Source organism: Pseudonaja textilis, chromosome 2 (assembly GCF_049901715.1).
Source record: "Pseudonaja textilis isolate UNSWEBS1 chromosome 2, rPseTex1.2, whole genome shotgun sequence".
Classification (NCBI taxonomy): Eukaryota; Metazoa; Chordata; class Lepidosauria; order Squamata; family Elapidae; genus Pseudonaja; species Pseudonaja textilis.
The window spans coordinates 82,153,394-82,170,195 of record NC_141991.1 but is presented as its reverse complement, the minus strand read 5'-3'; the positions used below and the strand labels follow the sequence as shown (position 1 = coordinate 82,170,195).

Genomic DNA, 16,802 nt, shown 5'->3' with positions numbered 1-16,802 from the left:
CAAATTTCAATGTATTGCAGTCATAGACTAGTATTATATATGAGAATTTCTACATTAGATTTAAAAATATTGTTATACTATTTAGTCTCTTATTTCTACATTTAGACAAGGCTGAGTTTTTGCTCTTTCCTCTAAAGATGTTTAGCTAACACAGTTCATGCTTTAAGCATTTTCTTTGTGCAAGAACTTTAAAAAATCCTACTCTCTTAATATTCCTGCCTCTTCCTTAAGAATAATCTGCTCCAAATTATTTAGGGTAATAGCTGATAGTAATGGTGAGTTGTGGTTCCTGCTAGAGTTCTAGAACCCCAGAACACATTTTAAAACCAATGACAATTTGTTATGTATGTACAAAGGAAACTTACGCCTTTTATTCTTAATAGAAACTTCTGGTTGCAATCAGTCCTATAAATCTTTTCTAGCTTTATGAATCAATATATAATCACAGGCCTCTCAAGTTCTTTGCTACTAGGTTCCATTGTCTTAAGACTAAGGAATCTATAGTTAAAAATTAAATCTATAGTTTACATTTCACAAAAGACAAGAATGCAGCATAATACTCAGCACTGAAATAGGACAACTTGGTTCAGCCAACTCGCCACAGCCAACTTGCTGTAGACAACTCCCTGCAGGACAATTCAATTTCAGTATTTAAAATAATTTAAAAATATTTTAATTTTTCTCATTCACATTTCATTTTGTTCACCTTTTGAATCCTTTCTTTAATAATTCTGTTCCACCATTTCTTCGATATTAGTGTAATTCTTGTCCCATTAGCAAGTTATCATGATGACAAGTTGGCCATGGTGAGTCATGAAGCGGCATATAAGTCTAAGTGCTATTGCTATTATCTTAGACCAGGGGTCCCAAACTTGGCAACTTTAAGACTTGTGGACTTCAATTCCCAGAATTCTCCAGGCAGCTGGAGAAAGTTGCCAAGTTTGGAGACCTCTGTCTCAGACACACTCAGCACAGAGAATAAAGATACTTACGTTTTTCATTGTGTTGCAGTGTATGGAAAAGTGTTAAGGGCCTTTCACTGCAAGATGGTGGCTTTGAATCTGTGCTCTTTTTTCGAGATAAGAGCAACTGAGAATTTGACTGTAGAGTATCAGGCACCGTGTTAAATATCTATGATTTTTAAACAAAGAAAAGAGAATTTGAAATAGTTAGAAACTTGATGTAAAAAGGGGGCAATTTGTATCAAAACCTAAGAAATGATGTGTGGCAATAGTAACTCTGAAAAAATGGCTATAAAATATAATCAAAAGGTTTTTGATAAAAGAAAGAGAAAATATTTTTTAGGTTAACCATTCAACAGCACTCATTACACTTTTGTAGTTTTAAGAAAAGTCTAACTCTAAATTCTCTGAGGTAATCTAGTTTTGGCAGACTGTATGCAGACAATACAATGACCTGCACATTAATTATTTTGGCAATCTGTATCAGACTACAATTCAGATAGTAATTACCAGGGCCAAGAAGTTTCAAGCTGCTGTTTCTTTGCTGACACAGCTGATTCAAATACTGCGTGCTAATCTTCAAAGGAAAGTAAGCAAGTTTATGATGAGAGGATGTACTGATTCACTGAAAATGTACAAAACAATTAATAATCTCCCTGGATTGATAATATTCTAAACCACTCTTCTTTTTTTCAATTAGCTAGAATTAGCAAAGATTAAACAAAACTGGGATTAAACAAAACTGGGAATTAACCAAACCTCTTCTGAGGGAGAAAAAGCCTTGATCTTCATGAATTGCACAGAGGATTTACTGTACATATACATAATTTTAACATGATGACTTCCATATTTTTCTATGTTTTTTTTCTTTGAGCTGAAATTACTTCTGATGATTCCCAAAGCATCATTCATTTGGATCTACCCCCGCATCACAAACTGTAGTCTAAAGGGAACCATAACTGCTTAAATAAAGCAGCTCAAGCTGGTACAAGATTATTCATTCCAATTAAACTGGTGATTCATTCAGTGTCACACCCACATTATTTTTTCCCCTTCAACAAGAGGGAAACTCTTATTTTCCACGATGCAATTTCTGTTATGAGTGGTCTGGGATTTCAAAATTTCCTCAGTGAAAGGATAAAGAAATCCAAACATTTCATCCCCCAATCAATAAAAATGTTCAGGAAAATGAGCTGGCAGATGCCTGGAGACAAGCCCTATTACTTGTCAAATTCCTGTCTCTTCCCAATGTTCTGCGCAGCTGAAAGCTGCTAAAATATTCACTGGAATCAGTAAACATTGGTAAACAATCACTTTTTAAAAACATGGAACATGCATGACTCCAATATAAATTACCTTTTCATGGTTTTCTATTAAAATCTCAACTACAATATTTTGAAACTTGATGTCCATAATTGCTGCAACGGTTTCTTCTTGTGGTCGCATTAACGTTGGGCCAAAAACAACTCCTAGATTGGCGACAGTCATAAGATTCTGTTTGTGGTTTTCAGCAACACTGCAATGAAACAAGCACAATAGATTTTCAACAGGCTCGGCAAACTTAAATGTTAGTGCATTTTGTCCCCCAAATAATTTTGGAACAACTATTGTGGTATTTGAATTTCTGCAGAGTAGACTACAATTCTGGTTTTTAATAACTAAGCCAATGGAAAGATCAGTGTAGACTAATTGATAATAACGCTTCTATAAAGGTCTGTAAACCCACATATAATTCAGGGAATAAAAATTGCAAAGAAGATGACAACATGTTTTGATCTAGAGATCAAATTTAGAAAAACAAAGTGACCATTATTGGTTACAATATTTTACCTGAGATATGCTAAAGTAACACCCACCATCTTGAAAAAATAAGCAGGATTCTGAATACAGAAGATCTGAGTAGTTGATAAACTTGTTTTCAACTGACTTGTTGATAAATCCATTTAACAATTCAATCAATCACAAGTATTTCATGACCTGGAGAAAGGATATGGGCTTGTATATATTGAAGGAAATGCACTGAATAATGTTCTGATCAATAGCCAGAACTGTGGACTGTTAATAGATTATTTAATTGTAGTATTTATTTCGCTCAGACTCAGAGGTACCTGATGTTAATTTAATGCATACCTCTGACTCACTGAGGTCAGTCATTAGACAGGTTTCCATTGATTTCACTGAAAATCATCACCATACAAGCACAGTGTTTCAGCAAGAAATAAATCTCAAATAAATATGACTGAAAGATAAGCAAGGAAGACAGATAAGATTGTGTATACTTTGGCATGCCTGTATCCTGAAACATTTAATATATGAATTTGCAGCTGAAAATAATTTCTGATTTTCCTACATGGATCCAATAAGTGAGGTACAGGTCACAAAAAGAAGCATAGTCCACTGAAAAGAACTGAGGTGTAGGAAAATATGTATGTACTAGACTGTACAGACTTCCATTGTAAAGAATGGAACACACGCACTTAGAAAGAGAATATATTCTGGGATTCCTAAAATTGACTCAGCTTTCCACCCTTCCGATGTTGGTAAAATGAGGACCCAGATTGTTGGGGGCAATATGCTGACTCTGTAAATCACTTAGAGAGGAGAGCTGTAAAGCACTGTGAAGTGGTATATGTGTCTAAGTGCTATTTCTATTAAAACAAAATTCCTAAGAATGCTTGCAGAAATCACCAGCTCAGATACAATGTGTAAAGTACAAACTCAAACATCTTGCCATCGCTATGAATTGCTACTATGGAAACATGATATGAGAATCCATGTCATAATTAGCAGTGCTACCAGATATAACAGTAAAAAACCCACAGATATCTTAACATTTTTATAGCATCTTAGGACCATAAAGCATACTGATAACCTATTTTAGAAAGGGTTTATTTAAAAAAAACAAATTCTCCTGTTACTTTAACAGGAAAAATTTAGTAGTCTTGAGGAAGTTTCTTTGAGGCCTCCATATGAGGAAGTAGTTTTCCACTAATAATTTACAGACATACGTGTTTCTATGTATATACAAAAAAATAATATTAACAACATCAGACCAACAATCAAGCAATAAATGATACTCCAAACAAGGAACTGTCAACAAGCTAACAGTAAATAGCTCAACCAAAGAACCACCAAGATCACTCCCACCAACACTGAGAGGGCAAAATATAAATCACAAAATATAAAACCAGAGCAAACCCCACTCCCTACTTGCACTGATAATGTTATCTAGTTTGGGTAATGAAACGTCTGGGAAAAAACAGTCAAGCTCAGAAAGCATCAATGATCCCTCAATACACACACACATACACACACACACACTCACACACACATTCTAATTCTATAGACCATTATAGGCTGCTCTCTTCATATCAGCATTAAAGAACAATGCCTGAATATAATTGCTTTGAATCACGATTATATCCTCAGCTCAGGAAAAGGCCACTTGTATGAAAGCAGCAGATGTCTTTCAGTGTACACTTTTCTAGGAAAACAGATGAGAACATGATCTACACAGGTAACATAAATAGCACAAAATAAATACTAGCATTTATTCTTGTCATTACAGCAGTAGAGAACAGTACAGTGTTTAATATAAAATGTACTAATATGCCACAGAAGAAAATGACACAGCAAAGAAAATATCTGAAAGTCAGAGGGGAAAATTGTATGAAACATGTTATGCATGCATTCAGTTTAGAAACTCGATAAGAAATATCCTTTTTAAGTAACATTTAATTTAAATTAACCCAATGGTTATTCAATTTATAATTATTGTTTAGAATTTTCTGATAGGCACACACAAAATGGAATATAGTAACTATTGCCTTAGCACCAAAACCATTTCATATTCAGAATGATTTTTACATACTTCTGCATTCTTCTTTGTCTGCCTTTCTAAAACAACCTGCAACTTTAATACTTAAGTTATAAAGAAATCTTATGTCTTAAGAGTATTGTCCTAACTATGCAAGTTAAATAGTTCTGCTTGCTTAGTCCAATTATCTCCAGTGATAAGATTAAAGCCCTTCTACACAATGACTCTGCTTCACTTGTGTGAACCTGTAAAGTCAACTGTTTTTGTGTAGGACATGGTTGTCCAAACTTTTGGCTCACCTGGGCCACATTGAGTGAAAGGGATTGTCTTGGCTACATCAGTGTATATTGATGGATATATAATATAGTTAATGTATGAAAATCACATAATAATATGAAAAGTTGACAACCTTGTGGGGCCATATTACTAGCTGTCCAGGGCTGCAAGCAGCTCAGGGACCGCGGATTGGACGTCTGGTCTAAGGTATTTGAATCCCCAGCAACACTGGCATTTTCTCAAAACAATATCGTATCCTGTTGAAACTCTTTCTCACTATTGGTTTCAAGTCCTCACTTTAGCAAAACTCTCAAGGGAAAAGATGGCTTGACAGCTTTGCAATGAAAACAGTCTCATAAGACCAATTATGTTTTTAGCTCATGTGTGACCATGTTGGCAAAAGGGTGAGGAAACACTATTTCTCGCTCCTTTATTTACTCAGTCTATATATACTAAATATAGATCAAGAGAAGCTGGATGGAGAAGATCAGCGTGGTTTTAAAATGGATGAAGAAACATCAGTAAAATAAAAACTGTGCTAATGACACCACTCTGATAACTGAAAATACAATAGTCTCCAAACTCTAGATTAATAGTCAAGGACACAGTGGAAAAAAATGGGACTAAATAGGGACAAAAGTTAAACATAAAAAAGACCGAATTAAAGAGAACAGGTACAACCGGCTTTAAAACTGATACTGAAGATAGTGAAGTGGTGGGTACTTTCTGTCTTTTAAAACCAACTGTCAACAGTAAAGGAAGAAGCAATCAAGAAACATGCTGCAGTCTAGTGCTCAGTAGAGCAGCCACAAAGACTTGCAGAAAAATATTCAGATGCCTTGATATATCTATGCCTCCAAAGATCAGTATAATACAAGCAATAGTATTCCCTCTGATACTCTATGGAAGCGAAAATTAGACTTTGAAGAAGCAGGATAAGAAGACTATTGACTACTGACTCTTGAACTTTGGAATCGGGGAAGACTGCTGAGAATACTTTGAACAGCGGCAAAAGCAATTAAGTAATCACTGAAGAAATCAACCCAGAGTTCTCCCTCGAGGTTCAAATGCCCAAGCTCAAATTATCCTATTTCAGAACTATTATGTAAAGACACCGTTTTCCGGAGAAGACTTTCATGCTTTGAAAACAGAAAAAAAGAGAAGAGAATGACTAGGTGGAGCGGCTCAATTACAGTGGCGATGAGTGCACTATTGAAGAATCTGAAGGACCAGATTTGGAACAGAATGTCATGGAGAAAAATCTATGCAGTTGCTAAGAGCCCACGTCAACTTGATGGCACATAACCAATCAATAATCAGAACAATGCACACAAGCTAAATGTGACTCAAGGGGGTGGGGTGGGAGGGTGGCAGTTACTTTTTCATTTATCATTTATGTGGAATGGGAAATTTTTCCTGCTCCAGGATTTGTACCTCTTCAAGGCAAAATGATTAAATTAAATTCTTTGCTCCCCAATTGCAATCTGTTGCATTTAAACCACAGAAGACAAGTGTGGATTGTTTTAAAATTACATTAGTGCTATTGAGGTGTGGATACGTAAGTGGCATGATAAACCCCTAACTGACTGGTAAATCATATGACAAAAATGGGGAATTAAAATCTAGTGAGAAGATAGTAAAATTAAGCTTACAACTAAAATAACCTCTGGATTCAGGGAGAAGGAATGAGTGAGCACTAGCATTAGGTATAAATTATTTTTGAGTAGTGGTCTTCATTTTATGAAAAGCAAAGGAAAATTTACAATGCTCATTTACATCATGTTCTGAATAAATCTCAACAAAATTTCACTATTATTACAGTCATTTAGTAGCAGCTCCATTTTCTACAATATCCTAGAGGAACATGAGGCAATTTCTCACTTTGCGTTTGTCAAGAAATCACGCAGGTTTAAAAGACTGAACACATTTCAGAACCGTGAAAGGTTTCCTGCAAGTATTTTGAATTGTTTTCTTAAAGAAAAATGAAAGTGTTTGAGGTTCCAAACGTGATTGAAATAGAATTAATTACAGGAACAAAGTTGCTATGTATTCTTCAGTATAATCGAGCCAAAGAAAAGCTCAAAGCAAGCACTCGATCGTTAATACAAGTCCTTCTACCCAGGGGTGGGATTCAACCGGCATTACTGCCGGTTCGGTATTTGCATTTTGCGCATGCATGTACTACACCACACAAAGCAGCTGAGGTTGAAAAAAACAGGAAATAAAGGTCAGCTAAGAGCCCAGGCGGGTGGGTGGGCCAAACAGCAGCAAACACAGAACCAGTTCTGTGTCTGCTGCTCTTCAGAGCTACCAGTTCTATAGAGCCGGGAAGAACCGGTAGCATCCCATCCCTGCTTCTACCCCAAATTAAGGAGGGGGGGAGGAGAAGATAATTAATGCTTTATACCTAGCATACAGCATGCCCTAACCTTTTTTTTTTTTTTTTTGCATCAAACAGGTAGTCCTTGACTTATAATCATAATTGGGACCAGGGGTTTTATTCCTAAACAAGGCAGTTGCTAAGTGAATCACACTTGATTCTACAGTCGTTGTTGCCATGTTGTTGTTGCTGCAGATCTTAAGTAAATCATATGGTTGTTAAATGAATCTGGCTTTCCCCTGTTGAGTCTGTTTGTGGGAAATCATCTGGAAGGTCAGAAAGTATTCAGACCCCCTTTACTTTTGTCAAATTTGTTATGCTGCAATCTGATTCTGCAGTTGTTAAAATTCAATTTCCCCTCTCATTAATGTACATTCAGTACTCCATAATGAGAAAGTGAAAACAGAATTTTAAAAATGTCTGTAAAACAGTGGTGGGATTCAAAAATTTTACTACTAGTTCTGTGGGCGTGGCTTGGTGGACGTGACAGGCGGAAAGATACTGTAAAATCTCCATTCCCTTCCCATTCCTGGGGGAAGATTACTGCAAAATCCCATTCCCTCCCCACCCCACTAACCTGCTTTCCAGCTCAGTTCTCCTGTTCAGGGAAACAAAAGAAGACCCAGCCGATCAGCTGGGACTTGGGAGGAAGAGAATAGATGGGAGTGGGGCCAGCCAGAGTTGGTATTTGCCAGTTCTCCAAACTACTCAAAATTTCCACTACCTGTTCTCCAGAACTGGTCAGAACCTGCTGAATACCACCTCTGCTGTAAATATATTAAAAAGAAAAATCTCACATTGGCATAAGTATTCAGACCCTTTACGACAACTTGTGAAATTTAGCTCTGGTGCTTCCATTTCTCTTGATTGTTGCCAACATGTTTCTACACCTTGAATGGAATCGACCTGTGGTAAATTATCAGCTGTGATGCCTTCTATAGAGAGCCATGTCCCTTTCCAAATAATGTCCAATCAATTTAGTTTAGTTTTCTTTAAATAAAAAAAAATGAATTTCACAACTGCGGAATCAGGATGCAGCTTAACAAACTGAGAAAAGGGGAGTCTGAATATTTTCTGAATGTGCTGTACATAAAAGAACTAAGAAAACAGAATTGCACAAATTCTATATACCAGGGGTCACCAACCTTTTGGACCTCAGGGACCACCAAACTCATAATTTTAGATCCCAGGGACCACTAACTGGTTCTGTGGGCGTGGCCTAATTTGTGGGTGTGGCTTGGTGGTCATGTGACTGTCTGGGCATGGCTTGTATGTAAATATTATAAATATTTATATAAATATTGAATTTTTTATAAAAAAGAACAACTTTTACCCAAAATCAGGCAAAGCAGGCAGATTGAGTTGCTCACAGAATCACAGATTCATTCAGAAATCTATCTGCCATTGGCTAGTTCAGTCTGTCACATAAAATTTGCTAGCAAGCAAACTCACAAAATTAACTCACAACACACCATGTATGTAAATATTGAATTTTTTTATAAAAAAGCAACTTTTATCCAAAATCAGGCAAAGCAGGCAGATAGAATTGCTCACAGAATCATTGAGTGATCTATTTATCTGCCATCAGCTAGCTCAGTCTCTCAAATTTGCTTGTCATGAGTCTGCACTGAATTTGCTTGCAAGCAAACCTTCAGTCCTAAGGGCGGTTCAGCTGTGCTTAGCTAGAAAGCAAGAAATCCAACCATTTCCTGCTTCCTAGCTAATCTAAATCTCCCAGCACAGCAGAACAGCTGATGGTCAGAAAAAGGAAAAATAGCAACTTAGCAGACAAGTTTGCTGAATAAGGAGTGAGTGCTCGGGGAGGGTTCCTGCAGGCCATGTGAGCTGAGCAGCCTTGTGTTTCTGTGCAGCCTGGATTAATTGCTTTTGGGGGGGGGTGCTCTGGGGTGAGATTTCTCTGCGGCCCACCAAAATTTTCTCACGGCCCACCGGTTGGCGACCACTGCTATATACCATTTAAATGAATGTATTTAATTCTGAATGTAAGAAAATGCTGACTCATGTACAGCTTAATGTTGTAGACTATTGTATTTTTGGAAGAAGGAAGAGGATGGAGATAATTATTTATCCCAATTAAAGATTAATACATACCCTTCTGTTCACCTCAAACCAGACTGAATATTGCATGAAGGCTTTAACAATGGCTCATGTGAATGATCACAAACCATCCACTGTCTTCACTGGGGGTGACAGAAATATACAGGGAAGGCTTCAAAAGAAATCATGTTTAATATTATACAAAGAGAGATCTAATTAGAAAGATGTAGTACTCTGGAGCCAAGAAAAGCCTGAATCCACCTCTGCCTTTCCTCCACCCACAACTAAATTCATACCTTAGGGGAAGAGCAGGAGCTATCATGATTTGTTTTTAGGGAGAAGCAAATTCACTGGGCTATATATACTCACTGGAAGTAGTGAGGTAGGAACTGACCCAGAGTGTACCAGAAGCTACAGCCCATCAGATCTGAAATCCTTAAAATGGGAAATATTCAACCTGAGCTCCTAGTGTTTATCCTCTCAAAATCTACATGTCCTAATGAACTGATCTTGTGCTGAGTACTTTTTCATTTATCAAATTTCTTTCCCTCCTTTTCCTCAGAAGCTTACCTGGGGATTTCATTTTATTGTATTGCCACAAGAACCATGTAGGTTAGGTTAAGAGAAATTAATATGCTGAAGACACCCAGCTGGATGTCCCAGACCATGTTGAGTTAAGTGATGATGTGACTTGTAGTGCCTGGAGGCTGTTAGGGCCTGGATGGGGATCAATGGGCTGAACCCTGGCAAAACAGAAAGGCTCTGGGATCCATGGATCTTCGATCCATGTGGAATTACTATCTCAGGTCTTGGATGGAGTTGACAGACCCAGTGTGTAATCTGGAAGTTCTCCTGGACTCATGACTCTTGCTAGAGGAGCAGGGCCCTTTGAGCAACTGTGAGCTGTGTATCAGATATGGCTTTCCTGGGCCAGGATTCCCATCTGGACTATCACAATATGCTATATGGGACTGCCTTTGAAAAACACCGTGAAGCTTCAAATCCATTAGGCATAAATTATTTAGATTTTGAATTTCTCAGCTATGCATCTGTTATTTATCAAAAGGTATTCCTCAGTTTGTGAAACTCATGCAGATTTTTAACATGACTCCCTATCCCTATTCTTCTTCTTCATTGGTTGGAAATCTGAAGTACAAAACAGAAGCTTTGAATTTTAATTAGCATGTGGATTGATTCATACAATAATTCCTTTAGACCAGCATATGGTTCATTTGATTAATAATGAGGACAATAGTACAAAATTACTTAACAATAATATAGCATAATAAACTAAGAGATTATTAAAAGCATTTAAAACAATTTTGAAACCATATGTAAAATTCTAATAACATGTATTTTCTGCTGGGAAAATTAAGAGAAAATTAGAAGAACTAAGAGATGTGTTGACTGGAACAAAACTAAAACCAGGAACTTTGGCTTTAAACTAATATGTTTTGCTTTACACTCTTTAATGGGATGGTACATTAAAAATACAATATCACATAGATTTAAATACATAGAATGAGAACCTGTAAGTGAAATGAATTATTCTCTAAGAGCAACAGAAACATAAAATGAAAAAGACGTATTCACTGCAGTGAACACTGATTACTTTGCAAGAGAGATGACAGGTATCAGGCCAATGAACAGCAATTAGAAGAAAATTAAATGAGGCAGAATCTATGAACATTTTCACAATGTTCCATATTGCTTTACAAGCTTATTGGATATAGTCTACTGCTGAAAAATTCTCAAAAAGAGCTTAATTGCTTGGTGCTGAAAGATATATTGAAGTCAACCGTTTTCTAGAAATACTTGGCAACTTTTAACTGAATTAGGAAATATGTACCTTACATGTTATTTCATGGACATAAATTGCAGAAGGAAATCAAAGATGGCTAGGAGAGAAAGGTAGGTAATGCCAACATAAATCAAAATCAGCATTAGATATATAATTAAGTTACTGTAATACCCATCAAATAATCCAGAGCCATTTCATTTTCTTAAAAAACAAAATACACTAATATAAAAGTTAGCACAAGGGCAGAATTGAGGTGGGGGGTGGTGGAAATGTAGGCACTAAAAAAGCTGCTATTAAAATTGGACAGACATCTATAAACAAGAAAACAACAGGAAGAGAAAATTTAGAATGCTTTGGTTACTTTAGCAAAGTTAAAGGATGTGACATCCTACTGAAGAAATTCTTTGGATTGTTACATAAACAGTTTAGCTTTAATTTAGGACCCAAAAGAGAATCTCCTCCTCAGCTTCTTTGGGCAAAAATAAAATGGCTTAAGAAAATCATGGCAGCTCGAATAGTTCACAAATGGAAGCCCGGCCACAGGATCTTGAGCCTTAAAATGCTTGGTCTTCAAATGGCAACCACAAAGGATTTCTGTTAAACACAATCAACACTAGGGAAGCAGCTTGGTTACACAAACATTTTGGATCACTGATGCTACGCTGATTCAACCACTGCCTTAGTTTAGCTTTGAAATAAACCAAAACCCACAGAAACTAGGGCAACTGAGAAAAATATGCTGTAAAAATGTCATGCCTCATGTACCAAACCAGAAACAAAGGAATGATTACATTTGAGGGAAAATTCTAAGCTACACAAGAATTATGTCAAATTATATTTGGGGGAGAGAAAAAAATACTTCCTCCCCCCCCGCTTTTTTTTTTTTACAAATCATTATACTGATTATTATGATGCTATTCCTTCAAGCTAATTGATATACTAATTGAAATAATATATCTAAATACACAGGGATAACAAAGTTATTCTGTATGCACTTAGGCTAAAGTGGATACAACAAGCAGTCCTTGGCATACAACCACAATTGGGATAGAATTATGGTCATTCATCGAAATGGGTGTTAAGTGATATGCCCATGTGGCCACTTGCTCGATGACTATGATCCCAGTTCTCCAGTTGTGGTCATGAAGGAACCACAAGGAGCATTAAGCAGAATACCAGGACAAGAGCCCTCATAGCGCTCCACCATTCCCAGGTCCACTTGCCTTTTTCTGCACACCTGGCCAATGTGAGCCATGGCCTTTCCATCTCAGCTATGCTGCAAGCATCCATTCTTGCAATTTTTGGACAGCTCCTCTGCAAACTGTGAAATTTGGAGAAAGGCCCTTCCAAATGATTATGAGAATGATGGCATTTGCTAGCTTTCCAGCCTTCCTTGGGCTAGAAAGCTAGCAAACACCATTATTTTGAAGGCTATAAAGTATTTTTTTTATGTTCAGAAGGGAATACCTCAGTCAGACTGCAGGAACAGTATTTGAATCTTTGGTACATGAGCCCCATTTCTGCAGCCCAACTGAGGGACTGACCTCCACTTGCCAGGCAGATCTTTCATCTAGCCCTCTTGGCAGGCAGCAGCACCTTACAATCTTCCCTGCCACCTTCCCCATTGACTTTCTGGGGAAATCAGCGGAGAGGATTGCAAATGGCAACCATATGATTGCAGGGTGCTTGGCAACTAGTCTAAGTGCAAAAGGTTGACAAGGAGCTGAAATATAGTCATGTGACTGTGAGGTAGGGTGTTGGTCCAACATTTTACAATCGGCAGAAGTGCTTTATCGCTTGTAACTTTACGATTTATATTAACTGTTTCCTTGTATGATTTGATTGATTATTGTACCCTATGACTATCAATAAGCATTGTACCATATGATTCTTGACTCTTGATGAATGTATCTTTTCTTTTATGTACACTGAGAGCATTTGCACCAAGACAAATTCCTTGTGTGTCCAGCCACATTTGGCCAATAAAGAATTGAATTCTTTTCTTTTCTTTTCTTTTCTCTTTTCTTTTCTTTTCTATTCTATTCTATTCTATTCTACTCTATTTACAAGCCATAAAGCACCCTTTCTGACATAATTTGGGATGTTGTGAACTAGTTGTAAAACTTGGACTACCGTACAGATAACAATGTATGTTTTGTAATTTTGTGTGTTATTTCCCCTTATGAATTAAACAAAGGATAGGATATTTATACACCTAGGATCTGATCTGGCCCATTTTACAACTTGATCTTTCTTTTGCTAACTACTTCCCCTTACTACATTTGATTTACTTCTATTCTGCTTTCAGATACTTATACCACTGAAGAACAGACAGACACCATCCTGAGCCTCTTTCCATAATTTTTTGCAAAATTTCTATTGGTTGAAAAGAGTAAAAATGAATATATCACTATACATTTTTGCTACTTATATTATTTATCTAAAAATGCTACACTTAAAGATATGTAATTTCAAACCAAAAAATATTTGGTGGGAAACATTCACATTGTAGAAACTGGAGCACAAAGCAGAATTGGTTTATTAATGAATTGCTTGTAGAATTCATTTTCGCCATGGAACCCAACTTTGCCTTTGTGGAAATATGAAAATATTGCTTGTTCCCCAACTTGTTTGTGCAATTTTGATTTTTATACATTTCCATTTTTATTTATATTAAAACACTGATTTTACTCAAATGGTCCATACACATACACACATACATCAAAGCGCAATTAACTAGCATGAGATGTTAAAAGACTGAAGTTGGAATTTCCAGGCAATACTGGATTTCAGAGAGTACCCTGGACCAGCAAATAGCAACATAAATAGTCATCTGAACTGAGCAATAGAGCTATCTACTATAAATAGTAGGAATTGGTGGGAAACATTCACATTGTAGAAACTGGAGCACAAAGCAGAGTTGGTTTATTGAGGATTTATTAAAGGATTGTATTCTTATTTCCAGACTTAGTGATATACAGAAAGGCCATTTGTTTGCTTTACTTTCCAAAAAATAAAGAAACAAATAGGTCTCCATCTGTGTCTGAATTTCAGACTGAATCCACTTAGTCCTAGTTCAAATTTTTAACTGGTAGATAAAATGTGAATATATCGCTGACACTTTGTGGGTTTAGGCAAAAATATCTGAGAAGCCAAATGACAAAACCAACCAAATGACAATGAAAGACACAAGTTCTACTCCTTTGGTACATGCACACAGATCTGTATGGAGCCTCACAAGGTTGCAATCTTTCTTTCACCATTTTAAAAGAAAGATTAAATTCAGTTGAAGCCCCCGAGTGGAACAAATGTATTGGGACACTGTCACAGAACAATCCTTCTCCCTCACAACTACTCTTCTATGAAGTTAAATCACCCAAAGCAGTTGTTAATTAGGGAAGGAGGAATTAAAAGAAGCCCATGGTGAACAATAGCACCTTAGGAAAGCAAAATACATAGAATTATTCATAGAGGAACAAACGAGATGCATTTTTATTTAAGTTCAGCACCCTTTATATCAAGTTTGATTTTGTCTCAGAAAGCATGAGACCTTCCCTTCCCCCTTTACCTTACCTTGCAGGATTAGTACATCAATAAAGATAAAGTCAAAAGTAAAACTCAACTTTTGATTTCCACATGGATACATTTATGGAGTTATCCTGGCAGCAATAAGAGTATGGATTGCCATCGCCTTCTGGATTTTTCTTCAAATTTGTACACTAAAATACTGATATTTTCCATATGTCTCCCTTCCAAACAGGTTCAATATTGCTCAGATGCCAAGCAAACCAAGTGAAAACTGCCCAAGTGTCATTACATGAAAATCACACATATGTTTGTGCTTTACAGTGCTACTATAGAGAGGCTGAACAGTTAAACTGAGTTTTCATCTGACTGTCTATCAGCCATTCATCCTTCTTTCCATCTAATTTATATTATGCTTCCTTCTAGATCAATATAGTACAAATCACACTTATTCTGCCTTTAGCAGCAGTCTGTGAGGTAAAAATGATGTACCCATTTTCTATTATTGCCCAATTTTGTGAAATCGCTGTAATTCATAGTGTCTTACAGGATGAAAGTTTTTCCAAAAATAAGGAAAGCAACCTTGACTTTTTTATCCTCACAAAATAACTGTCTAATACCACAAATATATTTGATGTCAATTGCAAAAAGGATGAAGAAGTACCATGTGGAGATTCCAACTTTGGTATTAAGAGTTCTTCTTAAGTTCTTCAATACAAGCAGCTGCTCTAATAAAATAATTCCTAGGAAAAGTATTGTGGATCATCAATACTAATTCGATTGAATTACTTCTTGGTCATGCCAGGGAATGACTGGGAAACCTACCCCCTTTACCAAGACAACAGGGTTGGAGATCTGGGAACAGCATCTATACTCTTAAGTTACCTCTTTTCCACCTGAAACCAGCAGCAAAGCAAAAGGTTTATTAAAAAAAAAAAAAAGGATACTTACTTTGCCAAGTGATTCATGAGTAAATGGAGCATCTGTCTATTTTTCTCTGGAAGTCGATGCACTAAGCTATGGATCTCTGAAATTCTGGATTCTTGATTCTCCAGTTCTGCGGCAAGACAAAATACTCTTTTAGTGGAGTTTGACTTTATGATTCAGCTACCAATGACAAAAAGCAAGCTGAAATCTACGAGTTTATTTAAACATACTAATATAATATGTATACTTGCCCCCATCCACAATAACTCCTTACTCATATCAAAATTGTTAAGATTCCACAAATTCATTTAAAAATAACTTTAAAATTCTAAGAATCACAAATGTTATCTTAGGAAAACACTACATTTTGAAGACAGAGACTGATGATATACAGAATAACAGAGTTGGAAGGAACCTTGGAGGTATTCTAATCCAATCTACTGCTCAGGCAGGAAGCCTTACACTATTCCAGACACATAAATGGTTCGATAAGTGTTGGAGCATTCCCAACTTCTGGAGGCAAGTTGTTCCACTGATGAATTGTTCTGTCAGGAAATTTCTCCTTAGTTCTAGGTTGCTTCTCTCCTTGATTAGTTTCCACCCATTGCTTCTTGTCCTGACCTCAGGTGCTTTTATTTCACTTTTATGATATAAAAGTGTCTGAACAATCAATCCCAATGGAATGGACTTTTACAAATGCTACTACTCATAGAAAAATAGGCAGTTCATTGTAGTGACCACTTCCTTCCTCTATCTCATGGTGAATTTACTTGGACTAGTGGAAGATAGCAATAGCAGTTAAAATCCTCTTTTTTAGTTCAATAGGGAATGGATTATCTCAACACAAATAATGGGATTTCTTATCCCAATTCCAGTTCCAGTGAAAAAAGATATGACAACTGTTGTGGCCAAAACCTGACTAATCTAAAGCAACCAAATCACTTGTAAGGTATAACATGATTTTATTTGCATGCTTACAAGCAAATGGAATTGCATTTGCAATTACAGCAAAGGAACATGTTTTTCTATAACATTCATCAGTTTCAACCCTCATAT

The 16,802-nt window shown here is 36.5% G+C and overlaps 1 protein-coding gene across 5 annotated transcripts in view; it reads right to left on the bottom strand.

The window, feature by feature from the left end:
- The window catches only part of ARHGAP26 (Rho GTPase activating protein 26), a 276,121-nt gene that overhangs the window by 69,080 nt on the left and 190,239 nt on the right, over positions 1–16,802 (bottom strand). For all 5 annotated transcript variants that reach the window (XM_026696419.2, XM_087924476.1, XM_087924475.1 and 2 more), the window contains exons 17-19: positions 15,771–15,876; positions 2,319–2,478; positions 993–1,131 (exon numbers count right to left, since the gene is read on the bottom strand). In XM_026696419.2, coding sequence (XP_026552204.2) covers positions 993–1,131; positions 2,319–2,478; positions 15,771–15,876 — 405 coding nt within the window. The remainder of the gene's footprint in view (positions 1–992; positions 1,132–2,318; positions 2,479–15,770; positions 15,877–16,802) is intronic.